We start from the raw sequence: 19,294 nt of genomic DNA, 5'->3' as shown, positions 1-19,294 counted from the left end.
TAGACGGGTGAGAAAGAACAACAGAAATGGTGGCACAGACTATGAAAAGTCACATTTTCAATAATGAGCTTTTGGCAGCAGGAGGGAACAAAGTGACAGAGTGGAGGCGAAGGAAGCGAAGGAGAGTAAGAAGCGAGGGAAAACAGAGGAGGAATCGATCGATACGAACAGATAATCACCAGGCTTTTGTCCCAATGTGTAAAGAGTGTGACATTGCAGTGGTGGGCACGGCAGGGAAGAGATCAATGGGCTGCTTTCTGTTGATCCGTAATCCTTAACTATCTATAAGTAATTAACCTTCAGAGGAGAATGCAGGGAAGAAATAAATGGAGAAATTAGAGGGGGAATAGCAATGAGCAGAAGTAAAAAACAGAAGCTACCTTGCACTCACCAGATAACAGCACAGGAAACCAAATTAATAGTTGTCTCCAGTGCTGCCTCTGCAGTTTGCAGCATCTGATTCGGTTTTGTTTCTGTCAGACTGCATTGGCTGCAAGTGACTGCGTCTCCCTGTGGTCTTCAGACAACGATAAAAAAAATAATGGCTGCTTTTAGAAAAGGGGAATCTAATCTCGATTTGAAAGCACATGCTTGAAACCTAGTATTTTTTTCCTGTTTTGTTCTGGTTTTAGGGAAGGATCTAGTGTGGTCTTATCCTCTCCGGCCTGATGAGTGAATCCTCTGCCAAAGCCTGTCTCCTAAAGAAGATGGAGGGGAGTGATCCTATTAGGAGTCAGAGTGCCCTCTGTCGGTGCTAGAAAAACAAAGACAGTGGCACCTCTTCTGAAATAAATAAATAAATGAATATCTACGACACATTTTCATTTGGAGACAGAACATACTATTTTCCCATCATTTCTGCTCTACTTGATAGCAGGAAATGGGAAAGACGAGGAAATCACATGCAGCAAAGTGTCTGGAAGGCTGGATTCAAACCCCAGACTCTGCAATACGTCTCAGCGCTGATACATGGCACGCTCTCTACCGGGACGCCCTTACCCCTAGCTATTTTTAAACTGCTGTAGGTGTGACAATCTCAGTTTCATGAGCAATCGGTACAGTTCAATGAACACAGCACAGTCACAGTGGTATCTATACAGGGTTTAATGGCACACGAATGCCCACTGAGTACATCGCAGTCCACTCAAATCAAATGAAATCAAATTCTTACTGATCTCTGCTCATCAGAAACCCCTTAAGAATGTTTAAGTTAGTAAAAGGCATATCATGTTGCTGAAATTTGTCACATTCATACACAATGATACAACAGACTGGTGGCTTTATGAGAAGAAAGCAGTATGTGGAGCAATAGTCATTAGTGATTACAATATGGCCACTGTAGAAAGCTTTTAGCGAGTAAATATAATGGTAAAAATTACAAATTACAAGGTCATTATGAGCAATGACTGCAAAATTTGGTAAATTATGATAATCAGGTAAAAACAAAGCACTAAAGGTACTTTCTAATAAACGTAAATGGCAAACCATACAATTATACAACAACAAAGAAATCAAAACACAAAAAAAGAGGAAAAACTTTGTTTAGGCTCTGCAGTGTGGCTTGAGGACACATTCCAGTGGATACCAATCTGAGCTGAGAGCTCCTACTTCATCTATCAGTGTGCGAGAGAGTCAAGGGTAAATCCTGGCTGGTGGAAACGCTTCTTCACCAAAAGGGACACCTGAACATTTGGAGGAGAAAAGAAAATGTCAAATTAAAAGAAGAGAAAGAAAAAGAGATCAACCTGTGGCACAGTAATTGCATTTAAAACTGCCCAAGATAACTTTTCTGCAACAATCTTCACACATTCAAAGTCATGACTTCAGTTTGATTTAAGGTGGATTCTTGCAGCCAGGCTCTGACTAACCCTGAAGCTGAAAATGTAAGGCATACTGACCATCCGATGTAGCACTGGCACAGATTTTCATGTGAGGTGGCTTGTTTGATGAGGAGCTCTACTTGTGTCGGCACATCCAGCGTCTCTTCGTTAGAGAAGTCACGACCTATAGGGAACAAACTCTGGTCACAGATCTGCTCCGGCAAAATCAATCTGCAAACACGGCTCGACTTTGTTCAGACAACACAAAGGTGCTTTTAGGATAGTGCAAGATCTGAAAAGACCTCTCGTCTCTGTTATGTTCCCTTTTGTTATTAAAGCTCTGCTGAGCTCATTTTTGATCAGACATTAAATTGGAAATGTATGCGAGGGACTTGGGACTGGTTTGGTTTCAGGAGGATGCTGATGGACTGCAAGTCCCTGCTTATCCAAGAAATTTAACTTTAAGTATGTTTTGTACCTCCAGTACAATGTGTTTAAATTAAAAATATTATTCATAAATCTTTAGCATTTACTTATTTAAAAAAAGAGGGTACTTTATCGACGGGAGAGTGAAATGTGCAGTAAAAATGTCCCACTTACCCGTAAGTTTGTCTCGCACTCTGTTAATAATCTGAATAGCCTTCTTGTTGAGTGCCTCAGGTTGTACCAAGCCATCTCCAACTAAAAACACACACACACACACAAAAATACTAGCATCAACAACTATTGGCAGCTTTAAAAAAACAAATTATGCTGTGTCTATACCAAACCTGTTCGCAGCTAAAGGAAATCAAAGCAGATTTGTGTCCTGCCTTACCACAGAGCAGTGACTTGCAGCGATCATTATGACAGCGAGTGCTCAGTATTTTGATGGCAAAATAAGCAGAGCAGACCTAAAAAGCTGTAATACAACAAAATAAAATCACTTAAGTCTGAATAAGCAGGTAACTCACTGAAGGAGTGAATCGACTCGGGCACAGTGGTCCCTGCTTTCTTGTGCGTGGTCTCTCCAAGGTCAATTCCCTCAAGAGCCTCTGTAGATGACGCCACATAGTCAGAGATTAAAAAAACGATTTTTCCTTTATTAAATAGAAAATGAAACATAGTTATGGTTACAGCTTGTGTTGGAAACTGACCAACTGACTGCCCGGCGGTGTACGAGTCGGTCCTGGTGCGGGAGCGTTTGGTTCCTTTTGTGTTTGCTGTGGGCGAAACGGGAAAAGTGTGCATTTAAAAACATACACAAACTCCTCTGGAGCATATTTCATTTACCTCATTTACCAGGAAGGATCACCACCTCTCTGACTGCTTTAAAGACAGAAACTCGGGTTTCTTCCACAGTTATGTGCACTATTCATTAAAAGTGGTCAGATTATAGGAAAGGCCTCTCTCTTTATGTTGTCCCCCAGATTTATTCTACCCATCTGTGACCTGAAAGTCATGTTTCCAGCTCCTTTGCATTAAATGGGTCCGGTTTGCTCTGGTGGCTATTCAGTAAATGGCTATAGTAACACACACTGTAGAGAATACACTAATGAGCGTTTAACTAATGCAGCTGTAAGTCCCTGTAAGGAGAAAGTGGTTTTATGCACAGATCCCTGGCTGCTTCTTATTTCTTAAACATACTAACCCCAAAATGCTGAACTCCTTTATAATCAAAGTGACATATTCCACTTTTTTTTGATTAAATGTCTTGCTAAAGGCAACCATAACAGTATTAGTAGAGAAGGTGCCACAGAGATTTATTCACTGTGTACACTTGAGTTTAACCAGCGACCTTTAGATGTCTGAAGCACTTCATTAACCGTTTCTCTCGAAAACACAAGCTAAGCAGAAGTCCAGTGCAGCTTGATGCGAGTAGCTTTAACGCTCCCCACTCTTCACCGCCACAAAAAGAAGTCTTTCAGCTTGAACAAGTGTAATCTGCTCTGACTTTAACCAAACTGTAACCGGTCTGAGCTGATATGCTGCTGTGGTTATGTGAGGCTGTAATATGTTGATCTAACATCTGTACTCAATTTAAACAGCTGGCATTTCCTTACTGTCCATAAGCCTCCAGTTGAGCAGCGGGTCGTAGACGAAGGCCTCCAGCACAGCCATGACGCTGTCCCGGTGCTCCCTCAGCACCTCCATCACTGTGTGGCACGTGATCCTGTAGTTACCATCCAAGCCCGTCACCTGACGCACATGACATTTGGGAATTAGGTTTCCATTCTGCGTGTGCACGTCACAGAAATATCAGTATACTTGTAAACAATGATCCAATAACATGTTCTGAGTTTAGTAGTAGAACAGCCTCTCTGTTTGTATTTAGAAGGCTGAAAATAAGTTTTAAGAAGATTTCATATGTCTAAAAAAAACAAAACAAAAAAAAAACTTTTGCAGTAGCTTAAAAGGCAAAACTTAAACCTCTTACAATGCAGAATTTTATTTCTTGATGCTTTCATTTTTAATTCCTTTCCTTCCTTTGCTCATTAAATTCAAGGCACAGTGAGTCACAGCTTCTGATAAAACTCTGCACAGTCACAGAAGACTAATTATTATTTGGAATGAAATAAAGAAGACAAAGAAGAAGCAGCTCAGGCAGGATTCACTTCAGTAGAGGAATACTTGTCGTGTTTAAGGGTGGGGGCCTTTGACACCAGAATAAAATGAATGTACTAGAAAGACTTTTCTGTTGCAGAGTCTCCGACTGTCTAACCTAATTAAACGGGACTATAACTGCTTTAAGCTAGGCCATAGGGAGGAGTGAAAGAGGCATTTGGCAGGTGGGGAAACCCTAAGATCTGCCATAGCGGTGCAGCAGAGAAAAATGACTTGCCTTAAAATAACTGACATTGATTTGAACTGTGAGCTCCGGCAGATTTTTCTTTGTGCCCACAAAAGCTTTGATCAGCTGACCAAAGCCAATTCTCTTGGCTCTCAGGTTTAAGTCTTTGTGTTTAAGTCAACTACATGATTTTGCATCATGACTGTTTTCAAACCCCTGGCCACAATGAAGCTAGTATAAAGGTGGATGTTGCTAAGTGAAACGAACAAGCATCATCGTCCTAAATTCAAACTGAGAATGTAATCAATGACCTAACCTAACCGTGATAATGGACAAAACAGCAGCACCAGGCCAACACGGTCTGTGGCTAAAATTTACCACAAATACAGAATTACATTTTTTGTGGTCATTCCTCAGCGAGCAGGAGAGATACTTAACCAGCTTTATTAATATCTGCCTGTGCGAACAAATGACAAGGAAAAGGTAAGAGCAGGGGTGACGCTGCTCTGTACTGTTGAGCAAATATCTCCATGACACCAGGCACAAGAAATGCCAATCTGTAGCACCTGGAAAATGAACTTTCTTCATAATATTATGTATTGAACTACCTATCAGATTGAATGACTCATGACCACACATGGTGTTACCGTGAGCACACTTTACCACACTTCATACAGTTTGTCACACGCCAGCATAGTCGTATACCTCCATAGCATTGGTTAGCATCCTAGTCAGTCGGAAGGGAATCTTTTCAGGGAACTTTTCTCTGGTCATGGCCACCTGTTAGAAATGTATACGAGGGTAAGTTTAAAAAATATATTTAAATATATATCAGAGAAGTTTGTAATATATTTAATACAAATCTCCTCCCACCTCAAAACAGTCTCCAAAGTCGATGTGTAGGATCTTGCCGCTTAACCGGTCTAACATCAAATTGGATGGATGCCTGGAGAACAGAAACATCTCCTCAATAATGTTTTACCATTTTCTTTGTGGCCATTCTAACACTTTTTTACATTAATATAGGGTTTTTAGTGTTTTGTTTGAGAAGCTCACCTGTCACCCAGTCCGAGGATGTAGCCCACCATGGACATCACAGCCAGGGATCGAGTGTAGTTCGTCCTCCTGTCGAACCACACCTGTAGGAGAAATAACATTTGTGTTCTGAGCGCTCCTCTAGGTCATAATAAAAAAATATTGTGGGAAATGAAACAGAAATCTCTGGCAGGCTGCTGAACACATCTTTCCAGACACTTAAACACATGGAGCATCAGGTACACGGGGTACTAAAACTGATTCAATTTGATGGTCTCTTAGTGAAATCCTGCAGAGTCAGTGCTTTAAAAGTAGGACAGATAACCCAGAAAACCCATTCTTTAGGGAAAACAACAATTTTATTTCACTACACCTGTATCCCCGCAGTAATCAGAAAAATGAGAAACTACAAAGACCTACTTTGCTTGGTCTGCATCCAATGAAAACCTTTCCCAAAGGAAGACCAGTTTTGAGGTGACGCGGTATTTTATTTAGGAAGAGATGTTAATTCAAGAAGTTATTGGATCTATAATTAGACTCTCTTGATATTTTATCCAAGTACCACTGAATACATAAAGATAGTGAAAAGACCAAGTCCCCTCCTCTGCACTGCTGACAAAGTATAGAAGTGAAGCACTTTACCTCAGAGCTGGGGCTCTTGAGCCACAAGAGCTTGGCCAGGTCGTCTCCGGCTGTGTTATTGACAGCATGTTCAAACACCTCCACCTTCTCCATCAGCGTCAGGTGGTCGTAGTCTGGAGCCATCTGGAGTGAGAGTTGAAAGTCTTTAAAGTCTTTCGCTATTCAGAATTTAAAAATTCAAACAATTAGCAAGAAGCACAGGTGATCGACAGAACATAGACATTCATAAAACTTGAGTTGTCACCCCCATGGTGTTCGATTGAGTTCAAAATGTAACTGCTCACCAGTATAAGAAAAGACATTTACAAATGTTAATCAAATACTTTTGGAAATAAACCGCTGTTCTTAAATATCTGATATTTGGTTTCTTTCTGTTTTTATTCAGACCACCGACAGCCTGGGGGCCTGCAAGAGGCAGCTAGGATAGGCTGTTAATATGTTTAAAAAGGGGAAAAAAAGTCAGATTAATCTGATTGAAAATCATAAACTGGATGCAAATTGTGCAAATCTTTTTCTGGTTTTAAGGCCTTGTAAACGTCACACTATAAGCCACATTCACCCATTTGCTGTTTCTATCACAGACACACTCACACACAGCTGAAGTGAAGTGTTTGTCCTTCATGATTTTTCCCCAACGACATTTTGGCATGAAGACTGAAGGAGCCAGGCATCAAACCACTGACTTTCCCCCCTGATCCTGGTATTGGGTCAAGAGCTTTTACTTTCTGCAGTGATGTTTTAGCAAAGAAAATTATGTATTTTGTTGTTCTCCTTTGACTAATTAGGAATTCCGGGGGGGATCTTCAGTTAATTTGTGACAATTAAAAATCTGTAAATGTGTTTTCACAAAGAGTGATTGGTATTCATCAATATAATCACTGGAAACAGATGCTTCCTCAGCTCTGATGAATCTATTTAGTGTGTAGTTTTATATGAAAATGACAATTTATATAAACGAATAGGACCAGCTTGTTGGCACGAAACATAAACAACATGTGAGTACGTTCAGCCAATAACACATTAAAATGTATTTAGTAAGACAGGAAGTTAATTCATCATGTGAATGTGTTTTTTGTGACATGCTGAAGTTCCAAAGGAAGCTAACTGGCTGAAAAAGTAACTAATGGGATCAAACAACGTAAATAAGCACATAGTTGGAGAGAAAACATCCTGAAACTGTTGTCACTTATTCAGACAGTGGAAATAGAAGCAGTTCCTCACCCTGAGCATGATGCGATGTTCAATGTTGAGCAAAATCTTTTTCTTCTCTCTGTAGTCTCTGATGAGGGCATGCAGGGTGTCACAGTGGGGCACCCAGCCAATCAGGCCCGAGTTGGTGGACAGGGGGATCACTGCGTAGCGCTGAATGCTGATGAAGACAACACACAGCCGGGTTGAGCACAAACAACTTTGTCAGGTATGTGCGAGGTGAGTAAAACACAACTGTTTCTTGGAATTTGTGCGTGTGTGGTGACGCCAGAGTGTGTGTCTACCTGAGGTTCTTGCGCAAGGACGCAGGGTCGTTTGCCAGAAGCGTGTTAACCAGACCGAACAGCTGCATGACTCTCTCATCCTGCCTCAAGTCCTCATGGCCCTTCAACAGGAACATGAACTCGTGGCCATTACTACCTGCAGATGGGGCAATAAAATACAACAATGATGGACTGCTTGAACAATGGAAAGAAATGCATAAATAAACTCTTAATGGTTGGAAATGGCAGTGCTCTGTATTTTTGCCAGGGTCAACTCATACTCCTCTGAGTATGAGAACAAATGAGAACAAAATGATCAGCTCACCTTTGGTGAGCTTTGTCAAAAATTCCCCAAGTGCTTTTCAACAGAGCGAGAAATTTTCAACACAGGATTTCTAAATATACTAGTTTTCTATACTGACCTTTACCCTGAGCCATAGCACAAAGTACTGCTGTGCAATTTAGGTGTTTTAACTTTGCAATGCTAAAAGTTTGTAAAATTAAGCTTAAACTGAGGTTTATCTTCCAATTTACACACAGTAGAAAAACTTCGGCGAGTGTTTGAGCTGTCACTTCAGAAATCATCGTGCCACGAACTAAAGAAGAATTCCAGCAAAAAGGATTCGCAACTGACTATTAGCATCAGGACGCGAATAATTCTGACCAAATAAACAGCAGATATGCAATAAAGGATTAAAAAGACTCTGAAAGCCTATGATGCTTATGAAGTACCACAATACTTTCAGTATGTTAATAGCTGCTGGATGAACTATGATATTGACTCAGTCCTCTTGAGCAGAATGAAGTTTTCAGCATGACAGACAGAAAAACATGTTTCACTTATCTGAATTACAGACGATGACACTTATCTAATTGCTCCACTATTTCACCAACACAGTACTACCTTTAATGGAGTAAAACGAAGCTTCCAGTGGAAAATAATGCCCCTGTTCTATCCCGGGTCTGCTTCTAATGACAACCCCAGTAAGTACATTGTACCAGAAGAAGGAGCATCGAAAGTAAATCTAGGTTGCCTGCAGTGGCTGACAGGTCTTAATCTGAAGTCTTGCTCCAGAGGTCAGTTGATTTATTAGCCATCATCTTTTACAGAGTGTGTTATATAACACTGATGGAATACATCAGAACAAAGTACAGTATTGTCCAGAGAAGTTTTGCAGTTGTAACCTCTCCCCAGCAGTAAAGCTGCAGCTGTCTGTGCAGACTTTGAAGGAATTAAACTTGGTCAATAACGCTGATTCTGAAGAAACACAAAGTCCTGTGATGACGGTTCAAACAGGGATATTGCTCTGCGCTACAAATTCTAAATCATGTATGCTTCACACACACTATCAGCCCTGCAGCACAAAAAAAAAAATCTATCACTGTAGTTTCAAGGTGGAAACCGCACCTCGGTGTCACCAATTCAATATCCGACTACACGTGAAATATGGTCACAATCTCCCCTTGTGCTTCTGAGGTATGGTGTTGAATAACGGCCAGAAAAGTTTCTTTTGCAGAAAATTATGTCGTCACACTGAAGTCAAACTTTGACCTTTTGCCTACATTATCTCATCAATTTAGCATTTTTGACTTATTAGACACGTATTATTATTATATCTTATATTGTAGCTTATTAATTCAGTCCACCGAGACCTAGTGGATGTTTGTGGCAAAATGTCCCTGAAGGGCAATGAATCCCTAAGATATCGTGAGAATCAGATTTACCGACAGTGGGGTAGGACAACCCAAAAACATATTGCCTCCGGTCACGGCTGGCGCTGGTACAGGGGCATAAAATGTGTGAAGCAGAATGAACAGTTTATGATTGATAATGTGTGGATTTGGCTTCAAGACAATGTGATATTACAGTGCTTTGCCATTTTAGAAGCACTTTGCTGTCATATTTCATATCACACAACGGAGCAGAGGGTAGCATGTCAAAGTTATTTATTTCAGTATTCAATTTAATAACAAAGAACAGTGTTGGGAGGGTTTGTGACGAACCGTGGTGTGCCCCCGTATGTTCATTCGGAAGAGACTGGGAAAAAAACCAAGACTCTTTTGGTAGAAAGTTAAATAACCATCGAGTCTGGTCCACGTGTGGTGAGTGGAATTCATATTTGCTTATCACTTGTTTGATCTTGCTTCTGGTGGTATGAACGTTTTCTACGGTCATATTCTAGCCACACCACATGCCATGACCGATGAATTCAAAATAAACTGTGCCCTGTTTATTGTTGGATTCGATTAATATTGAATTTTCTCTAATGTGACGGCCCATGCCCGCTGAAAGCATATGACTAGAAATATTCTTTAATCCATTTTCCTAATATAATGGGTTCAGAGCCACAAGGGCTGTGCAATTTTCTCCTAATCTTACCCATGATGGTGAGTTTGCGTGGGCGCTGCTTGGAGGTGATGACCTGCAGGGAGGGGGCGATGGACTGGATGCGAATGATAGGCTGGTTGGGGTCATAAGTGCCGGGTACAGCAAGCTCCAGGTCTCGACACATCAGCAGCTTCGGAGAAACATATTGCAGCTCCAGGGAGGTCAGCTGTGAGGAAAGTTGATGAGGTGGGGGTGTAGCACAGGAAGAGACAATTAGTTTTAAGTCTTGTGTACAAAAACTTCACTGACAAAGCAGCGCCTGCCAAGCCAACAGTGCCTAAAGCAATATGCATATTGTAGCAGACACTGGCTCATATCCAAGTTAAAAGGCTTTATCCAGAGAAACTTGTTTATACGCAGCTTTTTATAAATCATCTGGAACATTTCACTTTCTTAATGCATTTGCTGCTTGTCTGCAACCATCAGTCATTTACACTGCATCAAATCTGAATGTGGCACACTATTTAAAGGCCTTTATGGTTCATTTCTGAATGCTGATGTATGGTTACTGTCCCGCCCTGCGCTGGAACTGCCATTTGGATGCATTCTGGGAAGGGTTTATCTCTATGTTAATGCCCTGTGGGGGAATATTTGCACTGCTCCCAGCATGTCGTAATGCTGCAGTGTATTTCATGCTGCGTACTGTAATGTCACAGCAGGGTGCATCCTTGAGAGCAGGGCCATGCTACAGTGTCAAATAGCATCGCCATCTTCATTTATTATGTGCAGTACAAGCTGCTGACAGAACTATTTTTAATGTCACTCTTCAACAATGTGATGATAGCTGCTAGGAATGGCATCTATCAATTCAATTTCATCTCTTCTCCTATAGCAACAAGCCCTGCTTTCTATTGAAGCATCTACCCATTATGTTGTACCAAAGTGGCTACAACAATCTGACAGATGCTGATAGTTAAAACCAAACAATTGACCACAGAAAATAAACTACCTGCAACTTGTAAAATATATCTCGAAAAATATTCTGCCTCTTGTGAAATTTTACATTAGGATATTATGCCATAATTTAATAGACAGAGTGGCGCCTGAGGGCGTGACAATAAAATGAGCAATGCTATCCACTGATGCTGTGCCATTCCTCTTCCTACATCATCACTCTCATCACCATCCTGCCGTCTTTCAACATCTTGCAACATTAGTTTTTTTCTTCCTGCTCAATGACTTTAAACAGAGATGGGGGAATGAAAGAAGTCGCTATCATTAGCTCCCATTCAGTGTTGTTTCTAATGTTGGTAACACACAGTAGCCATTAGTCTTTTATGTCATATTACACGACTAGGAGACATTTACCATCTTAAGATCAAAGAATGAGTCGGGGCATGAAATGCAAAATCTATAATCTGATGAAACACTGGAATGGACACAGACGTGGTGAGATGTCAGCTCAGATTTTTCCAGGAGGCACAAAAGACGTACTCTGACGTACCATATGACACAGTACGTGCACAAAAATGCTAACACTGTACATACACTGCATATACTGTTGAATATTACTATATGAGGCACACTGCAGTGATCATTAGGATGGTGATTTATATATTATTAACAAAAAAAGTAGTGTAACTGATTGTAGGCTTCATATTTTCAATCACCTGTGGCAGCTGCTTGGAGATGCGTCTGAACACGTGGTAGTAGAGGTCCCAGGCCTGAGTCAGGTCTTTAACATTTCCAGAGCGCATGTACTTCCTGCACCAGTCTTGTGCCTCCATCAGGTCCCTCCCATAAGCCTGTAGCATGAAGTAAGAGAAACACAAGTGTTTTCTTTTTGTGTCCAATTTCTTTTCTCTCCTGAAAGCTATTAAATTTTTAATTTGGCTTATGATAAATTTATATTGTGTGGGATGGTGGAAGCTTGGAAATATTTCTACCACTGCTGTTGCTGATGAGGATCCAAAAAAAAAAGTATATATATAATATGCACAGGCCACCAAGGCCCCTCTATAAGGTAGAATGATTTAACATCAATTTTCTATCTTCCGGCCTCCATATCAGAACACATTTTGTTTTCAACAGTTTAGTTGAAGCATGGATAGAATGTTTAATCATTAATCTTTAAGCCTTTTTTGACAGAAATGCAATAAAATAATGTGAAAGCCATCATTTACATTTAGGAACAGAATCAGAAGCCAGTGCACACATGCTTGAGTACTGTTTCCAGTCCCTGTCATCATTGCTTGCACCGCGACAACAAATCAAACCGAGAAGATTCAAACCTGATTGAAAGAGGTCTCTTTGAGGGTCTGTGGTCCCCTCTCCATCATGGCATGTAGGGGTTCCAGTACAGCAAACATGCCCTTGACGTTGCGCTCACCGAAGTACAGACGGGATGCCTCTTCAAGGCCCTCGTGCCACATCTCATGCCACAAGATGGCCACTCGGATGAGCTCCTCACTCACCTGGATGAAGGGAAACAAAAGGAAAAGGTCAGTCTGTAGCGTAATGATGACCTGTTTTTACAGGTAAAATCTCGACAATTTAAAATTGTTTTATACAGAAAATCTAAATTGCAAATATTTTAAAGAAAAAAGGAAATGCAAAGTTCACCTTCATCAAGCTTTTTCCTTTTACAGGGTGATGTACATTACAATTCAATTACAATTAGAAATGTTCACAATCACAACAAAAAAGGCTGAATTTCCTCCTCTGCTGCTAATTAGCCTTTCCCATTTAATTTTAAATGATACAACAAGTCATAACAAGAACCAGAAAACCTTATCTACATTTCTATAACTCCTGTTTGGAAATTAAATATTTTGTTAATTATATATATAAAGAAGAAGCTACTGTCAGCTCTGCTCCCTCATTAATATGGAATCGCCACAGCAGTTAGCTCTGTTTGACTTGGCAGGTTTAGTCTTAATTCATTTATTTAAATGCTGGACGCTGGAACCTTGTGTCTTCTCCCAGGTTCAAACCAGGGATCATCCACTTGTTAGCCAAATGTTTAGACCACTAGACTATAAAGTTCACATTTAACCCAATGGAACAAACCCACAACTATTTACTATGCAATTTATAAAGATGTTTTAATTCAGTAGTGCAACAGAGATGTTTTACCATCATAGCTTGCTGAACTAAGGTGTTGCAGTGTTCACACATGTTCTTCAGGATCTTGTTGGCAGCATTGTGGCGGGCGGTAGTGGTGGACTTTGAAGCCACAGTCAGTGGGTAGATCAAAGCCTGCATGTGAACACAGAACAAACGCTGATCACTGAGAGTACAGCTTTTAACTTTTCATAAAAGAAATATGGCTGTGTGGCTGTTCTGTGTTCTAAAATATAGCCTCCAGTAGAATAAGCAGACTTACCTGGGGATGATATCGTCCAATGTCGGTTAGCAGCTGGTGGATCAGACGGCCCACCAGGGCTCGAGGGGTGTCGATTCGAGCTATAAGCTGCGGGATGACCTGTAAATATAAAAACATTGCACTATTCTCTCAAAATTGCACTCAAATCAGCCTTTTCTCCCACCCAAAAAAATATTTTTCATATGATTTTATTTCTCTACATATATTACCTGCAGCCAGGTGTCTATTTGAATGGTCTTGATGCCTTCCACCAGAGCTTCATTCACTTCGGGCCAGTGACCATAATCAAACCACAGAGTCAAAACCCTGAGCAGTAGAAAACAAAATAAAACTAGACTCTCTCTTCCTTTTTGACCATTGTGAATCAATCACAGTCAGCCACTAGAGGGCCTCCTGTACTCACATAGCATGTATGGGTGCTCTTTGGGCTACTTGTCCAGTGTGTGTGTGTGTGTGTGTGTGTGTGTGTGTGTGTGTGTGTGTGTGTGTGTGTGTGTGTGTGTGTGTGTGTGTGTGTGTGTGTTACAGTCAGACACAACTCACCTAAGCGTGTCCTGCAAGTTATTTCCTCTGGACAGGGAAATGGAGCGGAAAAAACCTTGCACAGCAGGAACTGTGTACAGGAGCAACGTCTTTGAGAGGTCCTAAAGCGAGAGAGTATAAAAAAATATGCTTTTCATGATTAAAAAACAAACAGTCAGATGACACAAGTCAAGCTGCAGTTTTCAGCCATGTCAGTCTTGACTTTTGACCATTTTGATGTCAAATATTGCGGTTTTAGATTTATGTGGTGTATTATCAGTTTGAACCTGAATTCTTATATGTTTAATGTGTTTTAGATGACAGCGAGACATTAAAAGATTCTGACTGATGAACAGTTTTGAAAATTGGCGATAATATGTGTATAATGGCTTACACACCAAGTCAGGTATGTTAAGTATCATAAAGCACTAGCTGAATTTAGAGCGCTTGGACAAGAGGACACCGAATGCTCAGTGTCATTTCCGTAACTCACCTCATTGACCTTCTTCTGACCTGGTGAGGGCACAGGACTGGGATCAGTGCTGTCAACCTCACTGTCGCTGTTGCTGGCTTCACTATTAGCACTGGCACCACTGGTGTGCCGCAGCTTCTTCTTTTCATCTCGCCCTTGGTTTTGGTGTTTGTAGTGCAGCACTGCCTCAAAATTCATCACAGCCCAGGCGTGCCAAGCCTGCCGAAAGATGGTTCAAACTGAGTGAAACTGGTGTTCGGAGCTATTAACTGGAAATAACTTCCACGTTTGTTCATGATGTCATTTTCCAGTTTGCTATGGGACATATCTCCCAGGGCGCTGTAATTTCTCTCATACAAACATATGAGTTTGATGTTTGCACTGTTATGCAACCTGCTATTAAAGGTTGAAGCTGAAGCAAGTTGGTGAAGATGGATGGGGAGAGAGTCTGTAGAGACATCTCTGTAGCCTGCAGCACAGGCAGAAAAAGCAGAGATGCTTTCAGCTCTTCCATCACCACATATCTTTGATGTGATGGAGCGCAGAAAACAATTGGAGAGTATCTACTGAGCAAAATAATAAGGGCGCAGGAATGGAGGTCTAAGGTTTTCGTAGTGGCATAACAGGGCTGAGACGTTTACTTACTGACACAGCTGGGATTTTATTGCAGCCAGAGAGAGAAGCCAAACGTTAAAGGTCAGAGTTAAAAGAGAGGAGCTGACCTTGTACCAGTTGCGGTCATGCTCAGTTGAATTGCTGTAATACTGCAGAACTTTGGGGATGGTGCTCTCATTGATGCCCTGCAGACTGAGCTGCCACTCCCCCAGCTTCAAGAAACATCTAAATGGAGAAAGAGAGAAGAGGGAAATTCACTCTAACATTAGTACTTCAATCACATGTAAATATACCATTTTGACTGGCAGAAAGAAGTTATTTGGTGCACTATATATTATAAGTCAGATTTAAGCCCTTGATATTTCTGGCATTAAGAATAAAAACCTCTTTTAGACCATGAGAAGGTAATAAAGATCAGCGCCATTAAGAGAAGCTCTGCAGAAGAAGATAATTCAGTGACTACATTAGTGACAAGGAAACAAATGTACGCCAGGGACAAGCCAAAAAGAAATATCTCCATGAGTTTATAAGCTTGCTTATGTTGTCATTGCTTATAAAGACTTGGCAGTCACATTCAGGAAATCCAAGGGTAGTTTATATAAAAAGGTCCGATAATGATGCACAGCTTGGAAGTCTCATAGGCATATATCAGAAGTAGTAATACGTGAGGCAACAGTTCATTTATCTACTGAAAGGCTGGAGATTTTCAATTATCCAAACCAATTTTCCTCTAATTTAACCCAACGGTGAGCTTTGTGGCATCCCAGGAGGACTTTGCTCAATCCATCATCCAAAAAAACACAGATGCTTACAGGCAAAAGTCAAACTAGTTGTGCTTGGCAGGGCCAAGACACATAATTCAGATAAAACTACTCTAAACTGAGAAACTGGCAAGAACTGCTTTGTCAAACCATCTATCAGTACTGTGAATATGTCAGAGCCCCTCCTATAAATTGCCTTTTGGATTACGTAATTTCGTACGAGTGCTTTTCCATGCAGATGTACAGCTCAAGTTCAGCATCTGTGTGGAACTGTGTCCGTAAACTGTTGACAGGTTCAACTTTTACTGAAAGAAGGAGTTAAGGCGAGGCATCTGGTGACATTGGAACATGTTTCTTCCGGCTGCAGACCCCAGAGTTATTGATTAGTATCAGTGGAATTATACAGGATAGTTTGGGGGTGGAGGTGTCTGTATGACTGTGTATATGTGATTGTCTGAGCAGTCCAGGTGTTCTCCATACCATGTAGTCAGGCTGTATTAAAGAAAGTGTGTCAGAATGTCTAGAGAGAACCCGTCCTGACTGACAGCGTACAGGTGTTTTTCCCCGTCATGCATTTTTTTCTTCTTTTTTCTTTTTTACACAACCATTCTGTGGAAGATGAAAAAGTGAGTGGAAAAAGCCCCTTCTACCCACGTTCCCACTTATGTGTTGTCACGTTTGATTTATGAGATGGGAGGGTACACATGACTGCTCTGTGCACATGGCCAAATGACACTGTGTGATTTACTGTACATGGATTATACCTGTTCCCATGCAACACCTCTTGCTTATTTTGACTTATTTGAGAAACAATGCAGCACATCCAAATTCTTTAAAAAGTAATCAGTCTCTTCTGCACAAAGAAAAGCAGCTAAACCATAAAAGAAGGAAGTCTTAGATATCTTTCTCAAATATTTTGATGAGCCCACAAGAGCGTGCATCTTTTTTAACAGTCTGAAGTCTTTCCCAGTCATTTTTGGGAACATGAAACCTTCCATTTTCTCAGCCCAAAAAAAATAAAAAATAAAAAATCACAATCTAAAACCACACAACAGCTACTGGAATGTCGAGTTTTCAAAAGACTTTACTGCATCTTTCTTCCACTGTGAGGTGAGGTGATGATAGGGTAAAGGTGCAAACCAATGTGCCAGGACTATCAAATGAACAGCACAGCGCCTACTGGAAAAGGTGCAAACTAACAGCACTGTGGTGGTGATACCCATCAGCATGGTGCCACATTTCCTGCCAATAGATTTGTTTATTGAAAGCTTTGAGCCTTGGAAGAACAGAAAAAACTAAAATCACACAGGATGCCGGTGGATTTGTAAAAGGTGCTATGCCAGAATGGGTCATGCTCGTGGAAATAAAACTGCACTGGACATGACCCTACGTGTTTAGAGCATGAGGGAGGAAATACATGAGGTTACTTTTTCCTTGCCTCAGCATGTTGCTTTGAGTTTTCTCTGCCATGCCAGAGTGGGTATACAGAGACTGGCAAAGGGGAATAAATTCTCAGCTTCTTAAATGATTTCTTTAAAACTAAAGCTACAACATTGCAGTTCTGAAAGTCCACTTCTATTTTTCCATCTTTAAAGAAAACTCAACTTAAAATGCAACCATTTAATGTTCTGATGTCAATATTAACATAAGTGATGGCCCTTGTTACACTCAGTTAACTCAGAAAAGTGTGACAGTGAGTCAGTGTGAATAATCCCAGGATTATGAAACTGAAATAACAAACAGGTTTAATTTTCCTTGTTAACTCGTTACACTTCCTCCTGTGACATGTTCTCCAAGAAAGCTTGTATTTGTTTGGCGATACGTCTGTGTTACTGTGTTTCCAGAAAAAGGTCAGACCTGGCCATCAGCTTGTAGAGCTCCTGCTTCCGCTGATGGTCCTCAGCTGCAACGGCGTGTTGAGCTTGCTGTTGCACTCCTTGCACAAAATGCTGCATGTGCTGGAAAGCGTCGATCTGGAGAGATGCAAATAGCAATAGCAAATAAACTTTAGCATGACTTTAAAATATATTTGTGTACGGTTTGCATCCTAACGAAATCAGTTAAGTCAAACTACACAAACTGCACATTTATGATTAGTCTTTTATTTCTGGTTTGACAGGTTTGTGAGTGTTTTATCAACGCTGATCACTTTTTTAATTCGTGCATTCACGACAACCAACAGCAAACACTGTTTTCTGAACATATCAGTGTCGGTGGGCTTACTGCTGGTTCTACAGGGGAAAGCCTGCTATTCTGTTTTGCTAGCACACCTCTGCAGTCAAGGTTTTTGTTAAGCTGGTTAAGACCTCCTATGACGTGATCTTAAAGCAAAGAAAAGTGTCCTATACACTATTCAACATCCCCAGACTTGCAATGCTGACCAGTAATCTGCATCTTTTTCACCTGATCATCTGCATGAATGCATATATATGAATGACTTTAAGATCACAGTTTGAAACAAGAGAAAACAGATAAAGCCATCATTTCCAAAAGCATTGCCTTTAATGCTAATTTGACTATTACTGGTAGATGCCTTACTACTGTGTGATTCAGTCATCAGTGACAGGGCTAATGTCCCTGAACATTTTAAAACCCAGAAACAGTAGGGTCCTGCCCCTGCTCTTGGTCTCTGTTTTTATATTATTTGTCAGTTGAGCAGAGCAGCTGGTCCTGGCAACAGCAGTGCTCATGCTCACACTCACACTTACCTAAGTCCCCTAATGAGAATGCAGCCTGGAGCCACATATGCTATTTAACACCTAGAAATAAATCTGGACATGTTTAAGTGCGTTTGGGGGTGTGTATACTGTTTGCGAATGGGTGCAAGTGTGCTTGCGTGTGTAAAATGGCACAGGGTGACACACACATTGAAACCTTGAGTCACTGCCACCAGTATTTGGCAGTTTGACCTGTGTTACTGTGCTGAATGCTGGAACACAGAAAGAACAAGTGTTTCTGAAGAAGTACTAACATTTATTAGCACTTTTTCCATTGTTGCCATGGATATTTAAGATTAATAACAACATTCATGTAAATGTAACAGCTGGGTTGTTTTACTGATCAATGAAATATTGTAATTCTGTCAAATCTGCCACTTATCACAGCACTCTGCAAAATTATACATTTCCATCCACAGTTGCTGCTGGAAGCCCAACTTAAGTAAAAACTGAATAAAACTTAATTCACAATTGAACAATATTGCATTGCAAATATGTTAACAATGGCTTTTTTTTTTCAATCCCCCAAAATGCTCTTTCAAATTGTATTTCAGGAAAAAAAATCCCCTAATGATTATAATTATGGAGCCTGTTGAGGAAAGATTTACAGACGTATCTGAAGACAAGATTGCATAACAGATTTTTCCTCTGGCTGTCACCGACTGCCTGCACTGACTATTAGTGATACATGCCAATTAATGTAAGAACCAGTGCTCACTACACTGTTTAAACTTGTGGGCAGCAGACACAAGCA

The 19,294-nt window shown here is 40.7% G+C and overlaps 1 protein-coding gene across 2 annotated transcripts in view; it reads right to left on the bottom strand.

Annotated features, from left to right (window-relative positions):
- Positions 1-1,086: 1,086 nt before the first annotated feature.
- The window catches only part of mtor (mechanistic target of rapamycin kinase), a 78,574-nt gene continuing 60,366 nt past the window's right edge, over positions 1,087-19,294 (bottom strand). For both annotated transcript variants that reach the window (XM_080900119.1, XM_080900118.1), the window contains exons 37-58: positions 17,681-17,796; positions 15,170-15,287; positions 14,469-14,666; positions 13,997-14,097; positions 13,663-13,759; positions 13,454-13,552; positions 13,204-13,326; positions 12,360-12,542; positions 11,739-11,873; positions 10,120-10,294; positions 7,761-7,896; positions 7,489-7,636; positions 6,268-6,390; positions 5,647-5,729; positions 5,464-5,536; positions 5,296-5,370; positions 3,863-3,998; positions 2,957-3,022; positions 2,774-2,854; positions 2,421-2,501; positions 1,899-2,004; positions 1,087-1,682 (exon numbers count right to left, since the gene is read on the bottom strand). In XM_080900119.1, coding sequence (XP_080756245.1) covers positions 1,667-1,682; positions 1,899-2,004; positions 2,421-2,501; positions 2,774-2,854; positions 2,957-3,022; positions 3,863-3,998; positions 5,296-5,370; positions 5,464-5,536; positions 5,647-5,729; positions 6,268-6,390; positions 7,489-7,636; positions 7,761-7,896; positions 10,120-10,294; positions 11,739-11,873; positions 12,360-12,542; positions 13,204-13,326; positions 13,454-13,552; positions 13,663-13,759; positions 13,997-14,097; positions 14,469-14,666; positions 15,170-15,287; positions 17,681-17,796 — 2,469 coding nt within the window. In that variant the 3' untranslated portion in view covers positions 1,087-1,666. The remainder of the gene's footprint in view (positions 1,683-1,898; positions 2,005-2,420; positions 2,502-2,773; positions 2,855-2,956; positions 3,023-3,862; positions 3,999-5,295; positions 5,371-5,463; positions 5,537-5,646; positions 5,730-6,267; positions 6,391-7,488; positions 7,637-7,760; positions 7,897-10,119; positions 10,295-11,738; positions 11,874-12,359; positions 12,543-13,203; positions 13,327-13,453; positions 13,553-13,662; positions 13,760-13,996; positions 14,098-14,468; positions 14,667-15,169; positions 15,288-17,680; positions 17,797-19,294) is intronic.

Source organism: Rhamphochromis sp. 'chilingali' (genome assembly GCF_963969265.1).
Source record: "Rhamphochromis sp. 'chilingali' genome assembly, chromosome: 12".
Classification (NCBI taxonomy): Eukaryota; Metazoa; Chordata; class Actinopteri; order Cichliformes; family Cichlidae; genus Rhamphochromis; species Rhamphochromis sp. 'chilingali'.
This window is presented reverse-complemented; position numbering and strand designations above follow the sequence as displayed.